At 37.7% G+C, this 16,702-nt stretch overlaps 1 protein-coding gene across 1 annotated transcript; it reads left to right on the forward strand.

Moving 5' to 3' along the window:
• hmx2 (H6 family homeobox 2) lies at positions 1 to 3,156 on the forward strand. Its single transcript, XM_057344339.1, has 2 exons — positions 1 to 419; positions 1,188 to 3,156. Exons 1-2 carry the CDS (start codon positions 158 to 160, stop codon positions 1,733 to 1,735), a joined length of 810 nt encoding a protein of 269 aa, XP_057200322.1. The 5' UTR covers positions 1 to 157; the 3' UTR covers positions 1,736 to 3,156.
• The last annotated feature ends 13,546 nt before the right edge of the window (positions 3,157 to 16,702 follow it).

Raw genomic sequence — 16,702 nt, forward strand, 5'->3', positions numbered from 1 at the left:
CATTCAACACTTTTGAGCCTCACGAAAAACAACTTTTTATTAAACGTCCCAACAGCTTTTTAAACCAGAAGAAAAACACTCCCTATATGTAACGGAACTATTACTGCATTGGGGTTTTAACATTTTTAGAACATTTTTGAACTGTTATGAGGCGAGAATGAATAATTCGGAGGACAGCGGAAGCAAGTGCTCGCCTGCCCCCATTTCAAGCTTCACAATCCAGTCCATTCTGGGCACTTCTAACGAGGGAGTGCGGTCAGCTGCAAAAGGAAGCCCAAAAGCCCAGCCGAGGAAGCGGACGTTGTCCGTGTCTTCAGAGGACGACTGCAGCGCCGGAGAGGACTCGGGCGACTGCTACTGCTCTGAGCCCGGTGTACCGGAGTCCTGCAATCCGCACCAGCCTCTGAACTTCTGCCTTGGTAAGTGACTATAAAACATCGGTGCATTTTTATTGTGATGATGAGTACATTTCTGTAGTCATGTTAAATATAAATACGTGCGGTTGTAACGAGCTATATTTTAGGAACAAGGAAGTAATGTATATTTTTACGCATTGGGTATAAAAAATACGTTGTTTTTGTTGGCGCTGTGGCTCTTATAATGTTGTCCCTATTGCAACGACTGGGTGAACTCCAGTAGTGTTTTATCCGATGTATTATCGCGCCTCAGCGAACAGGGTAAAGGTCAAATAATTAACACCATGTTTTCTCCCGCATCCCGAATTTAATCGAGTCTGCTAATTGATTATGCAGCCTTTCAGTGGCAACGCTGCATTTCGTCAATTGAGCGTTAAATGTAACACGATTTAATTAATATCGTGCACCAGTGCTAGTCATATTGTATTGTTTATTTAACAAGGCACTTGTAGCCTTTTTACAGTCGATCAAACAGTCAGAGTTCAAATTTAATGAACTCTTGTCTAAAGTATCGTGTAATGGCTATGTTTAGCCCACAAAAATAGTGAATTTGATGACGGACGAATAGGTTTCAAAGTACATTTTGGTACCACTTTAAAATCAAACGTGTTAAAGCCATTTATTGAATTAAGTGATGTGGATACATCATTACTGTACAAAGGATATTGTTCATATTGTCGTTTGAATGGAAGCACTATCACAATTAGAGAATGGGTCTGTTGTTATACATAATACTGAGAATTTATTTGACATTTTTTGCGTTGGTTGCAGGGACCACTAAGGGACTTCTACCTGTGCAGGATGGGATAGACTGCCGGCCACATTTGACACCATCCATACTACCGGATTACAAAGTGGAGCAGGAGCGAGCATGTAGCCAAATGTCTCCCGTTTCTGAAGAGAGACAACGAGAAGGCCCGGACAAACAGAGCAACTCCGCAAAGAAGAAGACGCGCACCGTTTTCTCTCGGAGTCAGGTTTATCAACTCGAGTCCACATTCGATATGAAACGCTATTTGAGCAGCTCTGAAAGAGCCTGTCTTGCCTCCAGCCTGCAGTTAACGGAGACACAAGTGAAAACGTGGTTTCAGAACCGGCGAAACAAATGGAAACGGCAGCTCTCTGCTGAACTGGAAGCTGCGAACATGGCGCACGCTTCAGCGCAGACTTTGGTTGGGATGCCACTCGTTTTCAGAGAAAATTCATTGCTCCGGGTGCCGGTTCCGAGGTCCATTGCTTTTCCAACTCCCCTGTATTACCCGGGAAGTAATTTACCGGCGTTACCATTATACAATCTTTACAATAAGGTTGAATATTAACTTTTACGCACAACGCAAATCCCACAAAAAGGATGACACGATTTATTACACACTAAAACACACACTCATTTAAGTATGTTCGACAAATTTCATGTCTATTTATACCTCTTTATTTGGTGAAAAATATATTTCTTATTATGCAGCGATTAAACGAGTCTATGTGTAAAACACGAAAGCAACGCGTTTCTGTACATGTCCTATAAAATACACCATGTGTATATGAATTATTTTGTACTTTTATTTACATTTCTGTCCTTGGATCTACCAGTTTTACACATTATGAGGAGTGAAAAGATTAAAATAAATATGTAATCATTCCATCCCTGTCTCTACAATGAACTAGATGTGGACACAATATTTCAATAATAATAATCATAATAACAATTACAGTCATTTTACGTGTTATTTTGTATTATTTTTAGACAAAATACAGCATTAACGAAATTTAAATAGCAAAACATTGGATGCAAATGTTGAAGTGAAGCCGGTTTTTTACATTCAGATCGGAAATTTCTCTCTCAATAGCATAGGCTACATGAGAAGTGACTTCATATTTATATATGACCATGTGCTGCTGTTTTGCTCATACATGTCAATAGCTCAAGACAAGCATCACGTTTGTGTTACAATGACACTGGGTCATGACAAGTGTCCCCAGTTTATGCTTTTGCAATTAGGGATAATTACATGTTTCTTGTCACACGAACACGCATTGAAACACACTCGGAGACAAGCGGAACGTCAAAAGCTCAGCGGGGCCTCAGAGAAGCCGCAGCCCAGAATGACAGTGCTCGCGGTGCAATCTGATAAGACTCGACCACTGTCAAATTACAAAGGGTGTAGTGGTGTCATGTTGCTCTGATTCCATGTACTTTGTACAGGCCACAGAGAAAGTTCATTATCAACACACACGAGTTTCCGATATGTCCAGATACAAAAAAAGATGACAACACAACAGTTTGAATGTCACCCCTTAAAACATGTTAATTTATTGTAAACATTGCGTATTGTACCATTCGATTTCTATTTTCCCATGTGTAGGCTATAACAGGCCACAATACTACTGTTTTATTTTACGTTAACAGTTGGCTATGGTATTAATGATGATGAAAAGTTGAAATTAAAAAGATACATTTTAGCATTAGATGTTTAATTAAATTTTAAATGACATTTAATGCATATATATCGACAGTAGTGGTCATCAAAAAATATTTGGTTCAAAATGGACCAAACACTAAACCTATTGGACAAAATTATTAAAAAGAGCAAACTACAGCATATCAACGAATATTTTTTTCGAATATACAAAAACTGCATAATAATAAAATGCTGACAGAAATAATAAAATAAAAAGCAAACAAAGCATACATTGACTACAATTTTCTTCAGTTATTAATATTTGTTGATCCTCTCCTGTATTAATATTTTGCAGCCACTTTCCTGGGCCTTTACTCAGTAAGCTCTGTATGTCTTGTGTGTATTTTATCTCTTTAAATTCTCCTCAAAGCTAAGCTTTAACTTACACACATTGTACAACTATGCAACATGAAAACAATGTTTTAATACAACTTTAATATTAAAATTGAATCAAGAGCAAAGATGTCAATTTTCAGAAATTGGACATTCATTTTGGCCTCTACTGTATATTATATTAGTATGTAACTTACATTTTGTGTTAGTTATGGTGTAGCTGGTGCCTATTATAGTATAATTTCATTTTATATAAAAACACACTTTCCTTCTTTGTCCTAAAACAAAAAAGAAAAAAATGGGAGAGAGGCTTCTTGTAACACTTTTGTTGCATTTTGTTTGATTGACAGCTCCGACCAAGTCATACTGCTATTCATGTGTGTAAATTTCATCCTATAGGTTTTCTGTGTTTTCTCACTAAACGCCAGTTAACGTCCACGCATACACTTCCCTTCAGTGTTTTACACACATTTGTGGCTGAAATGGCAGGTGTGAATTACAAATTTTAATAGCATAGCAATGAAAATGATTTGAAGTGCTTTGCAGAGGTGGAAGACAGTGTGGCGCAGATTTGTTGAGATGATGTGTTGTGCCTCAGGATTCATCAAACCTGCCTGGCACAGCGAAAAGCAAGAGTAATTCAGTTTGGGATGTAATTTATGAGCGAGGTAATGGGCACTATATATAAAGTGGTGAGAGACAAAGAGAGTGAGAGAGCTATAGAAATAAAGAGAGAGACAGAGAAAGAAATGTTGTTCCATTCTTCTAATATCAGAACTGACATTGGTCTATTAATTTAAAAGCTGTGTTAAATCTTAAAGAAAGAAACTTCAACATTGCTCTTATGGCTTGAGTTCATGTGACAGATGCAAATTAAACAACCTAAAAAAGTTTTTTAACAATACTGCATGGTATATGCTATACTTTGTGTATTAACTAATGATCTGTTGTGATAATGTCTTTGGATGCATGTGCATTTGTGTACAAATGTACTTGAACCAGCAGCTGATCGTCTAACTGCTGGATAATGAAGGAGCTCTGCAGGTTCGGACAGACATTTGCCATAATTGTCACTTAGTACAAACAACATCTAACAGAAGCTGCTTTTGTCTCAAAATGAATTTAAGAAAAACCTAACCAGGTTTCTGATTGGCCTCTGTATCACTTATGCCCCCTACGAGTGGCTGCTCCTCCAGACTAATGGCTGAAATGAGGAGCTTGAGTCTGAACGGATTCTGGTTTATATCAAATCCTAATGGAGGAGCCGAAGGGAAATTATGTTTGTATCCCCCCAGACAATAACTAAATATAAAGCCACTTAGTAATTTCCAGATGCACTCTGAGATAACTTTTAGTTGGATGACAGAGTTCAACATTTCATTGTTCAAACTGAGGACCATTCACAACAAAATCTTCCCAAAGAGTGTAAATAAAAATGTATGTAGTATAAGTTAACACACATTAGAAGAAAATATCATTTGTCCACTAGTGGTGATACAAACAACTCCTCTTATCCAGCTGTCTTCCATCCAGGGAGGCCTATCACTTCTTTCATTGAGAAGTATAGAAAGTAAGTCCATTTCATATGGCAAAATCAATAACGGTGGTATAAAAGTATCTCAGTCGGCAGAACTTCTTTCTCAAAGATGAGAGGCGATCAGATTTCTCCATTAGTTCACATTGATTGCGTAGATGGAAGAAAAAGCGTGATTAGCCATTTTTAGAGGAGCGCCACATTACCTTATTTGTTTGTTAATAGTAGAAATTAAATAAAACATTTATTTAACAACAATAATTGCAAGAATGTGCACACGCACATATTACATATGTGACCCTGGACAACCCTGGTCTTATGTGTCAATTTTTCAAAATTGAGATTTTTACATCATCTGAAAGCTGAATAATGAAGCTTTCCACTTTGCAGTATAGGACAATATTTGACCGAGATATAACTATTTAAATCTCTGGAATCTGAGGGTGCAAAAATATCTAAATACTGAGAAAATCGCCTTTAAAGTTGTCCAAATGAAGTCCTTAGCATAGCATATTATTCATAAAAGTTTTGATTATTTATGGTAGGAAATTTACTAAATATCTTCATGGAATATGAACTTTACTTAAAGGGATACTTCCAAAAATGAAAATTCTGTCATCATTTACTCACCTTCGAATTGTTCCAAATCTGTATAAATGTTTTTGTTCTGATGAACACAGAGAAAGATATTTGGAAGAATGCTTCTAACCAGACAAGTCAATGGGGGGCAAAATATGTTTGGTTATAAGCATTCTTCCAAATATTTTTCTTTGTGTTCATCAGAACAAAAACATTTATACAGATTTGGAACAACTCGAGGTGAATAAATGATGACAGAATTTTCATTTTTTGGGTGAAGTATCCCTTTAATATTCTAATGACTTTTGGCATAACATCGATAATTTTGACCCATCCGGTGCTACTTCAGACTGGTTTTATGATCCAGAGTCACATATTATATAGAATACACCACCTGTCGCAATATTTGGCTCCTAATAACAGAAACACTGTTATTCTGGACTAAGATTGAGGTAAAAAAATCTAATAATAAAAGAAATAAATGCTAAAATACTTCTTAAATTCATAGCGGCATTTCCCAAACATGCTGAACACATAAAAACAAAGTGCTCAGTTTCTCCCTGAAAAACCGTGATGATGCTGTCACTGTAACATTTGTGTAAACCTTCTCCTCTCTCCGCTTTTCTATCTCCCCACCTCATCTTTACTTACTCTTTGTCTCTTTCTTTCAGACCATGTTTTTTCGCAGCGAGAGAGGAGGGCTGTGGGTGGGGGGCAGTCATTATTCTATTTAAGAGGTACAATTTTAGTAATGGCTTTTGCTGCAGTCCACAGAGGCCCGGCCAGCCTCCCTCAATATCCTGAACATTATTTGCTCGTTTAGTTAAATGATGTTTCTAATTGGTTCATAATTAGTTGTAATGAGGCGGGCCTAACGTCTGTGATGCAGATATGTCTTAATTCAACATGGCATCTCGCTTCTTCAGAAATAGTTGCCTGTGGTTCTCGGAGGTCGAGGAGCGAGGGGAAAGCTGGAAGGGGGAGGTTTCCTGCCATTGTGTGTTCCCGTAAATTGGAAAATGAAGTTTGCAGAGCAGTCGGGTTGAAGACCGGGCCATCGCGAGCGCTGTTGCCGTCTGTCTTAAATGATCTGGCCAGCCAATTGTCCGGAATCAATTAGATGTTTGCTTGGCTGTTTACCTTGTTATAGAACAAGCGGAATAAAATACCCATTTAGCATGACATGTTGGAAATTATGTCCTCAGAAGTTGATTAAATATAACATTTTTTATAATAATAGGGATGTAGATTGTGTGTGTGTGTGTTTATGTGTGTGTGTTTATAACTGAATGCTGTGAAAAAGGGAAACCGAAGGTCACTGCGGCTGGTCGGTGTTAACATAAGACTCTTTTGTGGTTTGGATAAATGAACATGTCCATTCACAGGAGCCCACTCACCCCTTTTAAGCAGAACAGCACAGTGCCACGCACACAAATAACCCTCATACACACACAATCACTGGTGCCCGAACACTTCGCTTAAACAGCTCCAACAACTGCATGCAAAGGAAGTTTGCTTTCTGTTTATTCCTCTCATTCGCACATTTTCTTTCTCTCCCCTACATACACGGTACAACTCATTGATTAAAGGGATAGTTCACCCAAAAATGAAAATTCTGTCATCATTTACTCACCCTCAGATTGTCCCAAACCTGTACAAATGTCTTTGTTCTGCTGAGCACACAGGAAGATATTTGGAAGAATGTCAGATCACATGCCCCATTGACTCCCATACTGTAGTATTTATTTTCCCCGCTATGGCAGTAAATGGAGAATGAGATCTGACATTCTTCCAAATATCTTCCTGTGTGTTCAGCAGAACAAAGACATTTATACAGGTTTGGAACAATCTGAGGGTGAGTAGGCCTAAATGATGACAGAATATTTATTTTTTGGTAAAGATTCATGTGGCATAGTGCAAGTTAAACAATTTTTTTTCTAGGAAACACATTTGTATTATTTAAGCATTTGTTTAGATTTAAGTGACTTTCTTGACATTTACATACTTAATTATTTTATCCTTTACTTAAAATTTTATTTAAATTATTGTGTGTAGTTAATGTGTCTTTTGTTTTATGTTAAATGGTTTGGCAATATTCTAAATACACGAAATCATGTCAATAAAGTACACTGAAATTGAAACCAAAACATTTACGTAGCTGTATGGATGAGACATTTTTAACTTTATCTACAAATTATCACTAGCCACTGTCCTGGCTTTAAAACAGCTTTTTAAAGTAACACATATAGACTTTCGCTGTTTTCATATACAGCTAATTATAACTTTTAAATTGTTTATACAGTGTTTATACAAAGAAAGTACAATTTGTGACATTGAGCTCAGTTTTTTTGGGGGGGGGCACGTTTTGAGGCACATACATTGTTTCTCACCTGTAAGGTAATCAGTGTTAGGTAGAAGGCGATTGGAGAGATTTATTGACACTGGGGGGCACGGGTCGCTCAGGTGTGAATGTGAAATGCACCTGTGCTTTATAGAGGCCGGTTGAGTGATGAGGTGACTGAAACGTGATTGCAATCTGGTACGTTTGAGTTTGTATGTGTGCATGTATGCATGTGAGTACATTACAATTACGTATTCACTTTTTAATAATAGTCTATTTTGTTTGGTGTTCCTGTAGCTCAGTTTGTAGGACGTCACAGTGCATGGGGTTCGAGTTTTAGGGAACACGCATACAGAATTATTTTTTTACAGCTTGTACACACTTTGGAGGAAAAAACTTCCAAATGGATAATTGTAAATGGATTTATGTCTGACTACTTTCAATAATAAACAGGCAGGTGTTTGATATTATCAAGGTCAAAGTGTTTCAACTTTGGCGAAAAAAGATGTGGTTAATCGTGCCCCAGAGAGCACTTGAGACCAGGGATGTTTTTAGTAAACAAACAAATCCGTTTGTCAGAGATCTCAGCATAGATTTTGAAAGGGCTATGTCTGGGTAATAATTCAGACATGTGCATGTGTGTGTGTGTACTAGGGAGACCCACTAGAGATCTTTTTCTCACTGAGAACATATTTGTAACCATTAGTTGGGTCTCCTGTTTCATGTTTCATGTCATATCTCAGCTAACAGCATCATCAGAGTGTATATACGTGTATGTGTGTGTGCTCTGTCCTGAAGCTCCATGTTAGCGGAGGGAGAGTCTGGTGCCTCTCCGTCCCGCACATGATGCATCATTCTGGGTGTAAAGAGTAACCCGAGCTCCCCCTCTAGCGCGGCTGTGGTTCTCTGTGACCTCACGGAGCCCTGGGGAGGCTTTTAAGGAGATTTGGTGCTAGAGAAAACAGCTCTTCAAAAGAAGTGTTGTTACATTACTGAGTAATTAGCACTGCACCAGGGGCCAAAAAAGCTGCACTTTGGCCGGCCAATAGAAATGCAGGACATACACAGCAAGCGTATGTGCTTTTGTCTCACATCGCTTTTAGAGATGCGTGTACGTTTTGTGTTCGACCGAGCAGAAAAACTACAGTCTTGTTGTATTACAGTCTTTCTAAGTCTTCATCATCATTTAACACATTTACTGCGGCTTGTTCGGTTTCGTCGCAGCGAGAGAGTCACTAAGTGCCTTTTAAAAACATAACAAACATTACAGGTTAACAAATGTGACATTTTAGATATATGCTATAAAGAGCAAACCACCCAACATTTCAGTACATTTAATTTGACAGAATGGGAAAATGGCAATTTGAGGCATTAGCGCTTGACTTTGAAAGCACCCGTTTGAAGTAAAAGACATGCTGATTGCCTTAATTGATAATCTGTGGTTGGTTAAGTGCGGTTTTTGGTGTGTGTGTGTGTGTGTGTGTGTGTGTTCTTAATGAATAAATGTGATGTTTTGTATCTCTCGCTCTCTTTTAGTCTTTATGGAAAAGGCAGTCATACATCCACTGTGTGGTGAGGAATTCAACAGAAATACACTGATGGAGTTCAAGATAGACTTCACATCATCTCAGATAATCTATTCTTTTTTTCCCCTAGCTAGGATTGTTTTGATAAAAGGAGCTTGCATTTCTTACTTCAAAGAATGTTCGAGGGTCTTGAGGGTTCTCAGAGAGGTAAAAAGCACACACATGCACGCACACACAGACACATACACACGTTGGTCCGCGCTAAACCAAGTGGCCAAAGACAGCACTTAGCATTAGTCCTCGTTAAGAAGACTGTTATCATATTAGAATCATATTAGCACAGCATGGCTTAACCTGAAAGGTCAAAGTTCACAGATCAAAGGTACAGACCTGTGGGAAGCACAGAAAGAGAGAATGATCCTCACCTCTGTAACGGAATCCTCTCATTACAATAAAGCTCCACTCTGCCTGGCGGGGAGAGAGAGAGAGAGAGAGAAGCCACGGTCATGTGATAGTAATTTAGCCAGAGGGAACTCTGCAGATTTAGGAGCAGCCAACCAATAAAAAAGGAAACAATGACATCATAATGGCAAAGAGTCGAATTTATTCTTGCGGGATTTCAAAGGAACAGGTGAAGGTGTTCGAGAAATGTATTCTTAGACATTGCTTTAGCGACTTTAGAGAAATAGATTCTTACTTCTTAATAAATCCACAGCAGTGACTTGACTGAATTGTCTTGAGCCTTCAAATTGACTGGTAGAAAGAAAACAGAAACATTTTTAATAATTTAAATAGAATATACAATGAAAAGAAGGTATTTGTTCTTTTCAACACATCTAACAAGTAACACTGTCCCATCGTCGAATGACGTGAACAAATAATTGATTCAGTATTAAATAAAGAAGAAATTTAAATCTCAGGACCAGCCTGTGGGCTTCTGGCCTCTCATTGGTTGAGGTCACAGTCTGTGATCAGGGTTATGACCCCTTGACTCATGGCTAGGAGGAACAGAGGCTGCTGCCATCTTAGAGTGAATGAAGATCTTTGACTTTCACCTAAGATTAGCATCAGTATCAGAACTAGTGTTTATTTCACTTCCACCCTCTAACTGAAGCCTTTTCTTTCTTTCTACATCAGTCTTTGTCTTTTAAAAACGACATGCAATGGCTGGTTGAGTCCTCACAGAATGAGACACACGGTGGTGAAAGACATATGTAACAATCCTGCCATGCATGTGTTGCATGCAGTCAGTAAAATATAAAAGCCTTACAATGTGCACAATACAGTATGGAAATGAGTAAAAAAAGATACATAATACAGTTTTACATCATTCATTAACTTGTTTAGTCTTTAGTAATACTGAATTATAGACAATTTTGCAAGACGAAAACAACTCCAGAAGTACTTCCTTTTTAAGATTTTTTTATTTCACATATACAAATTTTCATTCAGTCAGCATTTCTAGCTGTATTGTGGTCATCCCAGTCCAGTGTCTGTTGAATATCAACAAAATCAAACCTCAGGAGTGACAAAGTCATCCAACAGCAACGTGAAAGACTGACGGCATGACAAGAACAATTCAAGAACATTGAATTGCTTAAAAGTGGATCTGAAAAAAAATACAGAGCATCTTTTCTGTTATTTTTACCTGTTTCTCCAGTTTTTATTTTCCGCAAATAAATCCAATAGAAACAATATTTTTATTTGAAATCTAGTAGAAATATTGTTAGTAGTTCACAGAATGAAACAAGAATGATCATTTTACCTAAACACATACCTATAAAATAGTAAATGTTAAAATAAAAAAAGGTTACAATTATTTTTTTCCACAGCTGTATAGCTCCTAATTTTTTTTAAAGATGTTTCTTAATTCTTGAAGATATTTGTTTAAGATTTAGAATCAATTCTAAATGTTCTGTTGGTTGTATTTTGTTAAAAAATGTGCTTCTGGATCAGAGTTGCTTACGGCCTTCTTCGTTTACGTAAAAATCAATATAAAGTGTGTGCAAAAAAGCTTAAATTTTATTTAAAGCCAAGTTATTCAAAAATGTCATTTGTGGTAGCAAAACAGAACTAATAATTACAATCTATTATTATTTTATTTGAATACATTACGAGTTTGCTAAATGTGCTACAATACATTTTGGTTCAGATTTTTTTATTTTGTTTAAATTAATCCAGATTGTTAAAAGTTTGACAGTGACACGTTTTAACATCATTCGAATACACTTGCCAAAACGTGAGCTAAGTTTCATTTGCTGTCAATAACCTGCAGACATGAAAATAAGGCTTAAGGAAATCATTCTGCTTGAAGTTTGAAAACCCAGAGAGAAAGACACAGATCCACAGATTTGACAGAGAGAGCAGATCTGAAGGCTTTACGTGGATTAGAGCCAACAGTGTGCTGAGTGATTGGTCAAATCTTTACGATGTCATCACCTGTCACAGTTTGCTACAGGCAGAATGTACTGCTCGCTTGTGACACCTCTCACATATCAAATCATATCCCTGTGAGACGACATAACTGTCAACCCATTCCCTTCTGTGGTCCGCTCAAACTGCGCTTTCAAACTCCAGGCTGAACAGAAGAGGTATTAACTGAAATAGTGGATAGTAGGCATCCAGAGAAAGGGAGGTAAAGGTATAGCAATTCTGTCCTTCCTGCAATTAGCATTCACGGTTAGCTAAGCAGAACTAATGCAGTGAATCTGAGAGTGTTGAGTTACGGGCTCGCTGTCGAAGAACCCCTGGGCAGATTAGACTTTAGAGAGAGATGATGAACAAGAAAGAGAGAGAGAGAGAAAGGGAGAACAAACCATTCAGATCCATTACAAGCTTTATTAGGGGGCCGTGTTATTGGTAGTTTGCTCTCGAGAGGGGCAAAAACAGTAGCGCACACACACACACGCACGCACGCAGGAATGGGATGTATTTAGCCTTGAGGAGGTCAGTGTTTAAGAAGTTAATGATGGGGTTGTTTTCAAAACAAAAAATAACAAAAAGAAGAACTCTTGAGCCTGTGGGACTGTGGGATTGCTGTTGTGTGTGGATTCTGAACTGAAAAAAGGTTGCCCGGTTTCACAGGTAAACAAGAATTGCCGGCCAGTGAAAAAAGAAAAGAAATAAAAGAAAAAGAAAAGAGTCCATATATCATCCCAAACGGACAACTGAACTCAAAGGTCGTTCTATTAAGGTTGTACTCTGACACTTGACATCTTAAAGAACACACTCTCTGTCAGACACACACACGCAGAGGGCACATGTCTTGTGGGCTACTGCTCTTCAAACACTGTATGCCTGACAGAAGACATAACAGCCAAGGGCGACTGTCCGGTGTGTATTTAAAGCAGTGCTTTAGAAAAGCTTCCCATTACGGCTGTCAATCTCATTCTTTCCCTCCATCCCCTCCATCCCCTCCTACCCAGTGTTCATCTTCCAATTCTGTTTCTTTCATACGCTAATACTCATTGTATAGATGGTCTTTGTCTTTGACATACCCAGGTTTTTCTTCAACATATAGGTCATGAATCATTTTGCTGTGATCTCATCGGACACCGTTAAGTCATACACGCATCTCCTGTCCTTTATTCAGTGCCATGTGACGTGATCTCATGCTTCTTAGATGTCACTTATTCATCGGTCATTAAACACTGTTCTCACGCCACCCGTTTTCAGAGATGCTGAGAACTTCCACTTGTCCTCCTTCATAATTGGAACATGTTGCTCTTGATATATTTGCTTTGCTCACTTTTCTGCCTGAAATCAAACACCTGACACATGTACTTGTGCGGCAGCCGATCGTGAGTTCTGGATGAGCACATACATGTGGGTGGAGCTGGGTGGGTTATGTTAAACATGCCACATGGGTGAAGATCTTATTAAGTAATTTGATGTCACATGCATAAACAGATGCAGGCACGAATGGGTCCTGGAGTAGAAAATCTGCGCTGTTGATTGATCTGTTGTGACTGAGCCATCGCTGTGATCGGAAACTACAATCAATAATTGTGTTCTACGAGAAGCACTCGGATCTAAATCAAACCCTCCAGATATATGTTAACACATTCCGCTGAGAGAAAATAATTTGTTATGAATTTAATATTTATATTTATTTAGGCCAACATTTGACAAAATAAGAGCATGAGGGGTACAGGTCCTTAAAAATCATGAAACGTCATAAAACGTTTTAGATGGTCCTCCCAGATAAATAAAGATTAGCATATGAGTAGAGGGTAGAAAACATCATTGTCTTTGCTCTCAAATCTCTAATGTCAAAATGCATTGCACCCCGTTTGACATAACTGACAAACTTGTTTTTTGACAGTCCCTGTAAAAGGAACAGTTCTCCCAAAAATGAAAATTCTGTCACCCTCAAGTTGTTCCAAATCTGTATAAATGTCTTTGTTCTGATGAACACAGAGAAAGATATTTGAAAGAATGCTTGTAACCAAACAGTTCTTGGCCACCAAAGACGACCATTGTATAGGCAAAATTACAATGGTAGTAAAGTGCCCCAGAACTGTTTGCTTTCCTACATTCCTCAATATATCCTCTTTTGTGTTCAATGGATTTATAAAGCAATTTTTCCTACTATAATGGCCAGGAACTGTTTGGTTACAAGCATTCTTCCAAATATCTTTCTCTGTGTTCATCAGAACAAAGAAATCTATACAGATTTGGAACAACTCGAAGGTGAGTAAATGATGACAGAATTTTTATTTTTGGGTGAACTGCTCCTTTAACTGTATCAATTTCTCAAAATAATTCCTTTTATGTTCCAGGTAAGGCAACAAGTGATAAAAAAATTCTGCCATCATTTATTCACCCTCACATTGTTGACAACATGACTCTTGTACATTACTCGTCTTTCTTCTGAGGAACACAATAGAAGATATTTTGAGAAATGGCTATACAGTGGAAGTCCGTAGGGGTTCATGTTGTTTGGTTTTCCACATTCTTTAAAATATCTTCCTTTGTGTTCTTCATAAGAAAGAATATGGTACATGTTTGTAATGACATGAGCATGAGTAAATGATGCCAGAATTTTCATTTTTATACCAAGTTTTTATTTTCATGTTTCACACGTGCACACACACGCACACACATACACACACACACTCCAAGAGAAATACATAAGGAGAGAAAGTGCACATACATTTGTTAATGCACACACACATACAAACTGGCAGGTTTGGCTGCTCGCTGATCTGTAATTGCAGTGGATTGAATCTACAGTTTAGCAAAGAGAAATAATTATCTAGCTAATCAGAGTAATTCAAGGTAATGGTTGATTCGCATTTCGCAATATGGCCCATAGCACTTCTTTTTAATGAATGCTGCTTGCCAATATTTACCGCTAAAGGTTTTTAGCAGCAAGTCGATAATGTATCTGTGCTCCCACCAGAAATGGCAGCAATTATTTCGCTCATTGAAGAAGCTTGTTTTAGCAGACATGGAGCAACATACGTCTGATCAACAACTGGTTTGTTAAACGCCGAATAAAAACACACAAATTTGTTCTTTTAAAAAAGGTTAGTATAATTGAAAAAACACTATCTTGATAACTGTTTACCAAATCCTCTGAAGTTCAGTCAGGGGGTGAAAGATCAAAGAAAGGGGAAATAGCGAGACGGGCAGGCAGGAAAAAACAACACATGAAGAATCTATGAAGAAGTAAAGGATGTGTTATTGTCATATGTGTTTTGTATGTTACCTTTGCGTTTTTTATTAACATGTTTTTATTAACATGTATGTGGTTGTTACCTATATCATTTATTCTGCACTTTGAGCCTTAACGTAAATATTTGAGGTCCCAGTATATCCTGTGTAACTGTAACAGATAAACAAATGAACTCGCCTTGACTGTTATAAGGTGTATATGGTATAAGGAAATTCTTCAAACACAACCTTTTCAATTACATCGTGATAGTGTCTTTCTATACTTTTTTTCTTTCTTTGACACTTTCTTTTTTATTTGTAAAATATTGTTTTATAGTGCAGGGCTGTTCTCCTGCTTCTGATTGGCTGTCTGTGCTTTTGAAGTCTGGTAGTGAAGCTGGCATTTATAGAATGGCTGGTACATTTCCTAGGTCAGGATAAGATGAAGAGGTTGCAAAGAGGGCCCTTTTAAGCAAAATTACCACAATTCTCTCTTTTGCAACACCCTCCCCAACCTCCGAACACACGTTGGAGTTGGCCATATTCAGACAGAAACACACAACAGCATTTGTGTTTTAAACAGCAAGCATCGACAAGTGAATTAACACTGAACACAAAAGTGGGTTCAGCAGATCTTTCAGTGTTTTAGCTTGTTAGGATTTTTAGTGCGAGTGTTGATTTTAGTTGGCAGCAAGTATACCTCTGATTTGTTTGTATATTTACCACTGGATTTGAGGCATAAAACACAAACAATGTAATATAGTGAAGTCATTGTATCTATTAAGGATTTTCTATTGGATAACTTTTGAGAAATCCCAATTATTGTTCAGGATTATGCCAGGTGCAGGTTCAAGTGTTGCATACTTCTACCATTATTTCCCAAATAAAAAGATAGACTTCATTTAAAGGGCTATTTCACAGGAAAAACAAAATGGCCCCATGTTTTACTCACCCTCAAGGCATCCTGACTGAATATGACTTTCTTCTTGAAGAATAATGCAATCGAAGTTGTAATACCACGTATCATTTCACTTCCAAGCGGCAGAATGGGAGTGAATGGGCGTCGACTTTTTGAAGCTCCAAAAAGTGCATCCATCGATCAAAGAACGGCTCAACACGGCTCTGTGGTCTTAACAAAGGCCTTCTGAAACGAATCGATGCGTTTGTTTAAGAAAAATATCCATATTGACAGCGCTATTAACTTCGATGTCTAGCACTTGGCTGCGCGTGAACCTGAGGCTTGTTTTTCCGGCGACGAACGCTGCATATTTTCTTTTGTTCCAATAGGATGCCGTCTCCTCTGCGTGGGAGCTTTCGTCACCGTCATTAGCCTGAAAATTCAGTCAGGATGCCTCGAGTTTGAGTAAAACATGGGGAATTTTTTTTGTCCCTTTAATATCCCTTTAACTGTTTACGTTTTAATGATTCTCTACTTAAGGCATTACTAATAAACAGATGGTCCACATTGTGACAACAAATCAGTTTAGTGAGAGCGTACCCTATATGTTGTTACTATAAGGGGTAAGTTATTAAAGTCGGAACCTGCTGTTTATTGACAATAATTCTAGTTTATAAAAAGTTATGTTATTTGTTATCCAGGATTAACAGCATAGCATACAAAAATAATTATTTTGGATGTTATATTGATTGGAATGTATAAAATAAATCAAATATACCTAAAAATCTATCCTACCCTAATATAAAAACACCTGTCCTAGACAAAACTATTCTTTGTTTCCATAAAAATGTTTTGTTTAAGGTGAATTTCTCCACATTTACCACATTTTCGAGCGTCTAAAATATTAAGGTATCCACAAGAGGAGTTTCATCTTGTCTATTTTCCTACGTATGTGTAAGGC

Source organism: Triplophysa rosa, linkage group LG10 (genome assembly GCF_024868665.1).
Source record: "Triplophysa rosa linkage group LG10, Trosa_1v2, whole genome shotgun sequence".
NCBI classification, from domain to species: Eukaryota; Metazoa; Chordata; class Actinopteri; order Cypriniformes; family Nemacheilidae; genus Triplophysa; species Triplophysa rosa.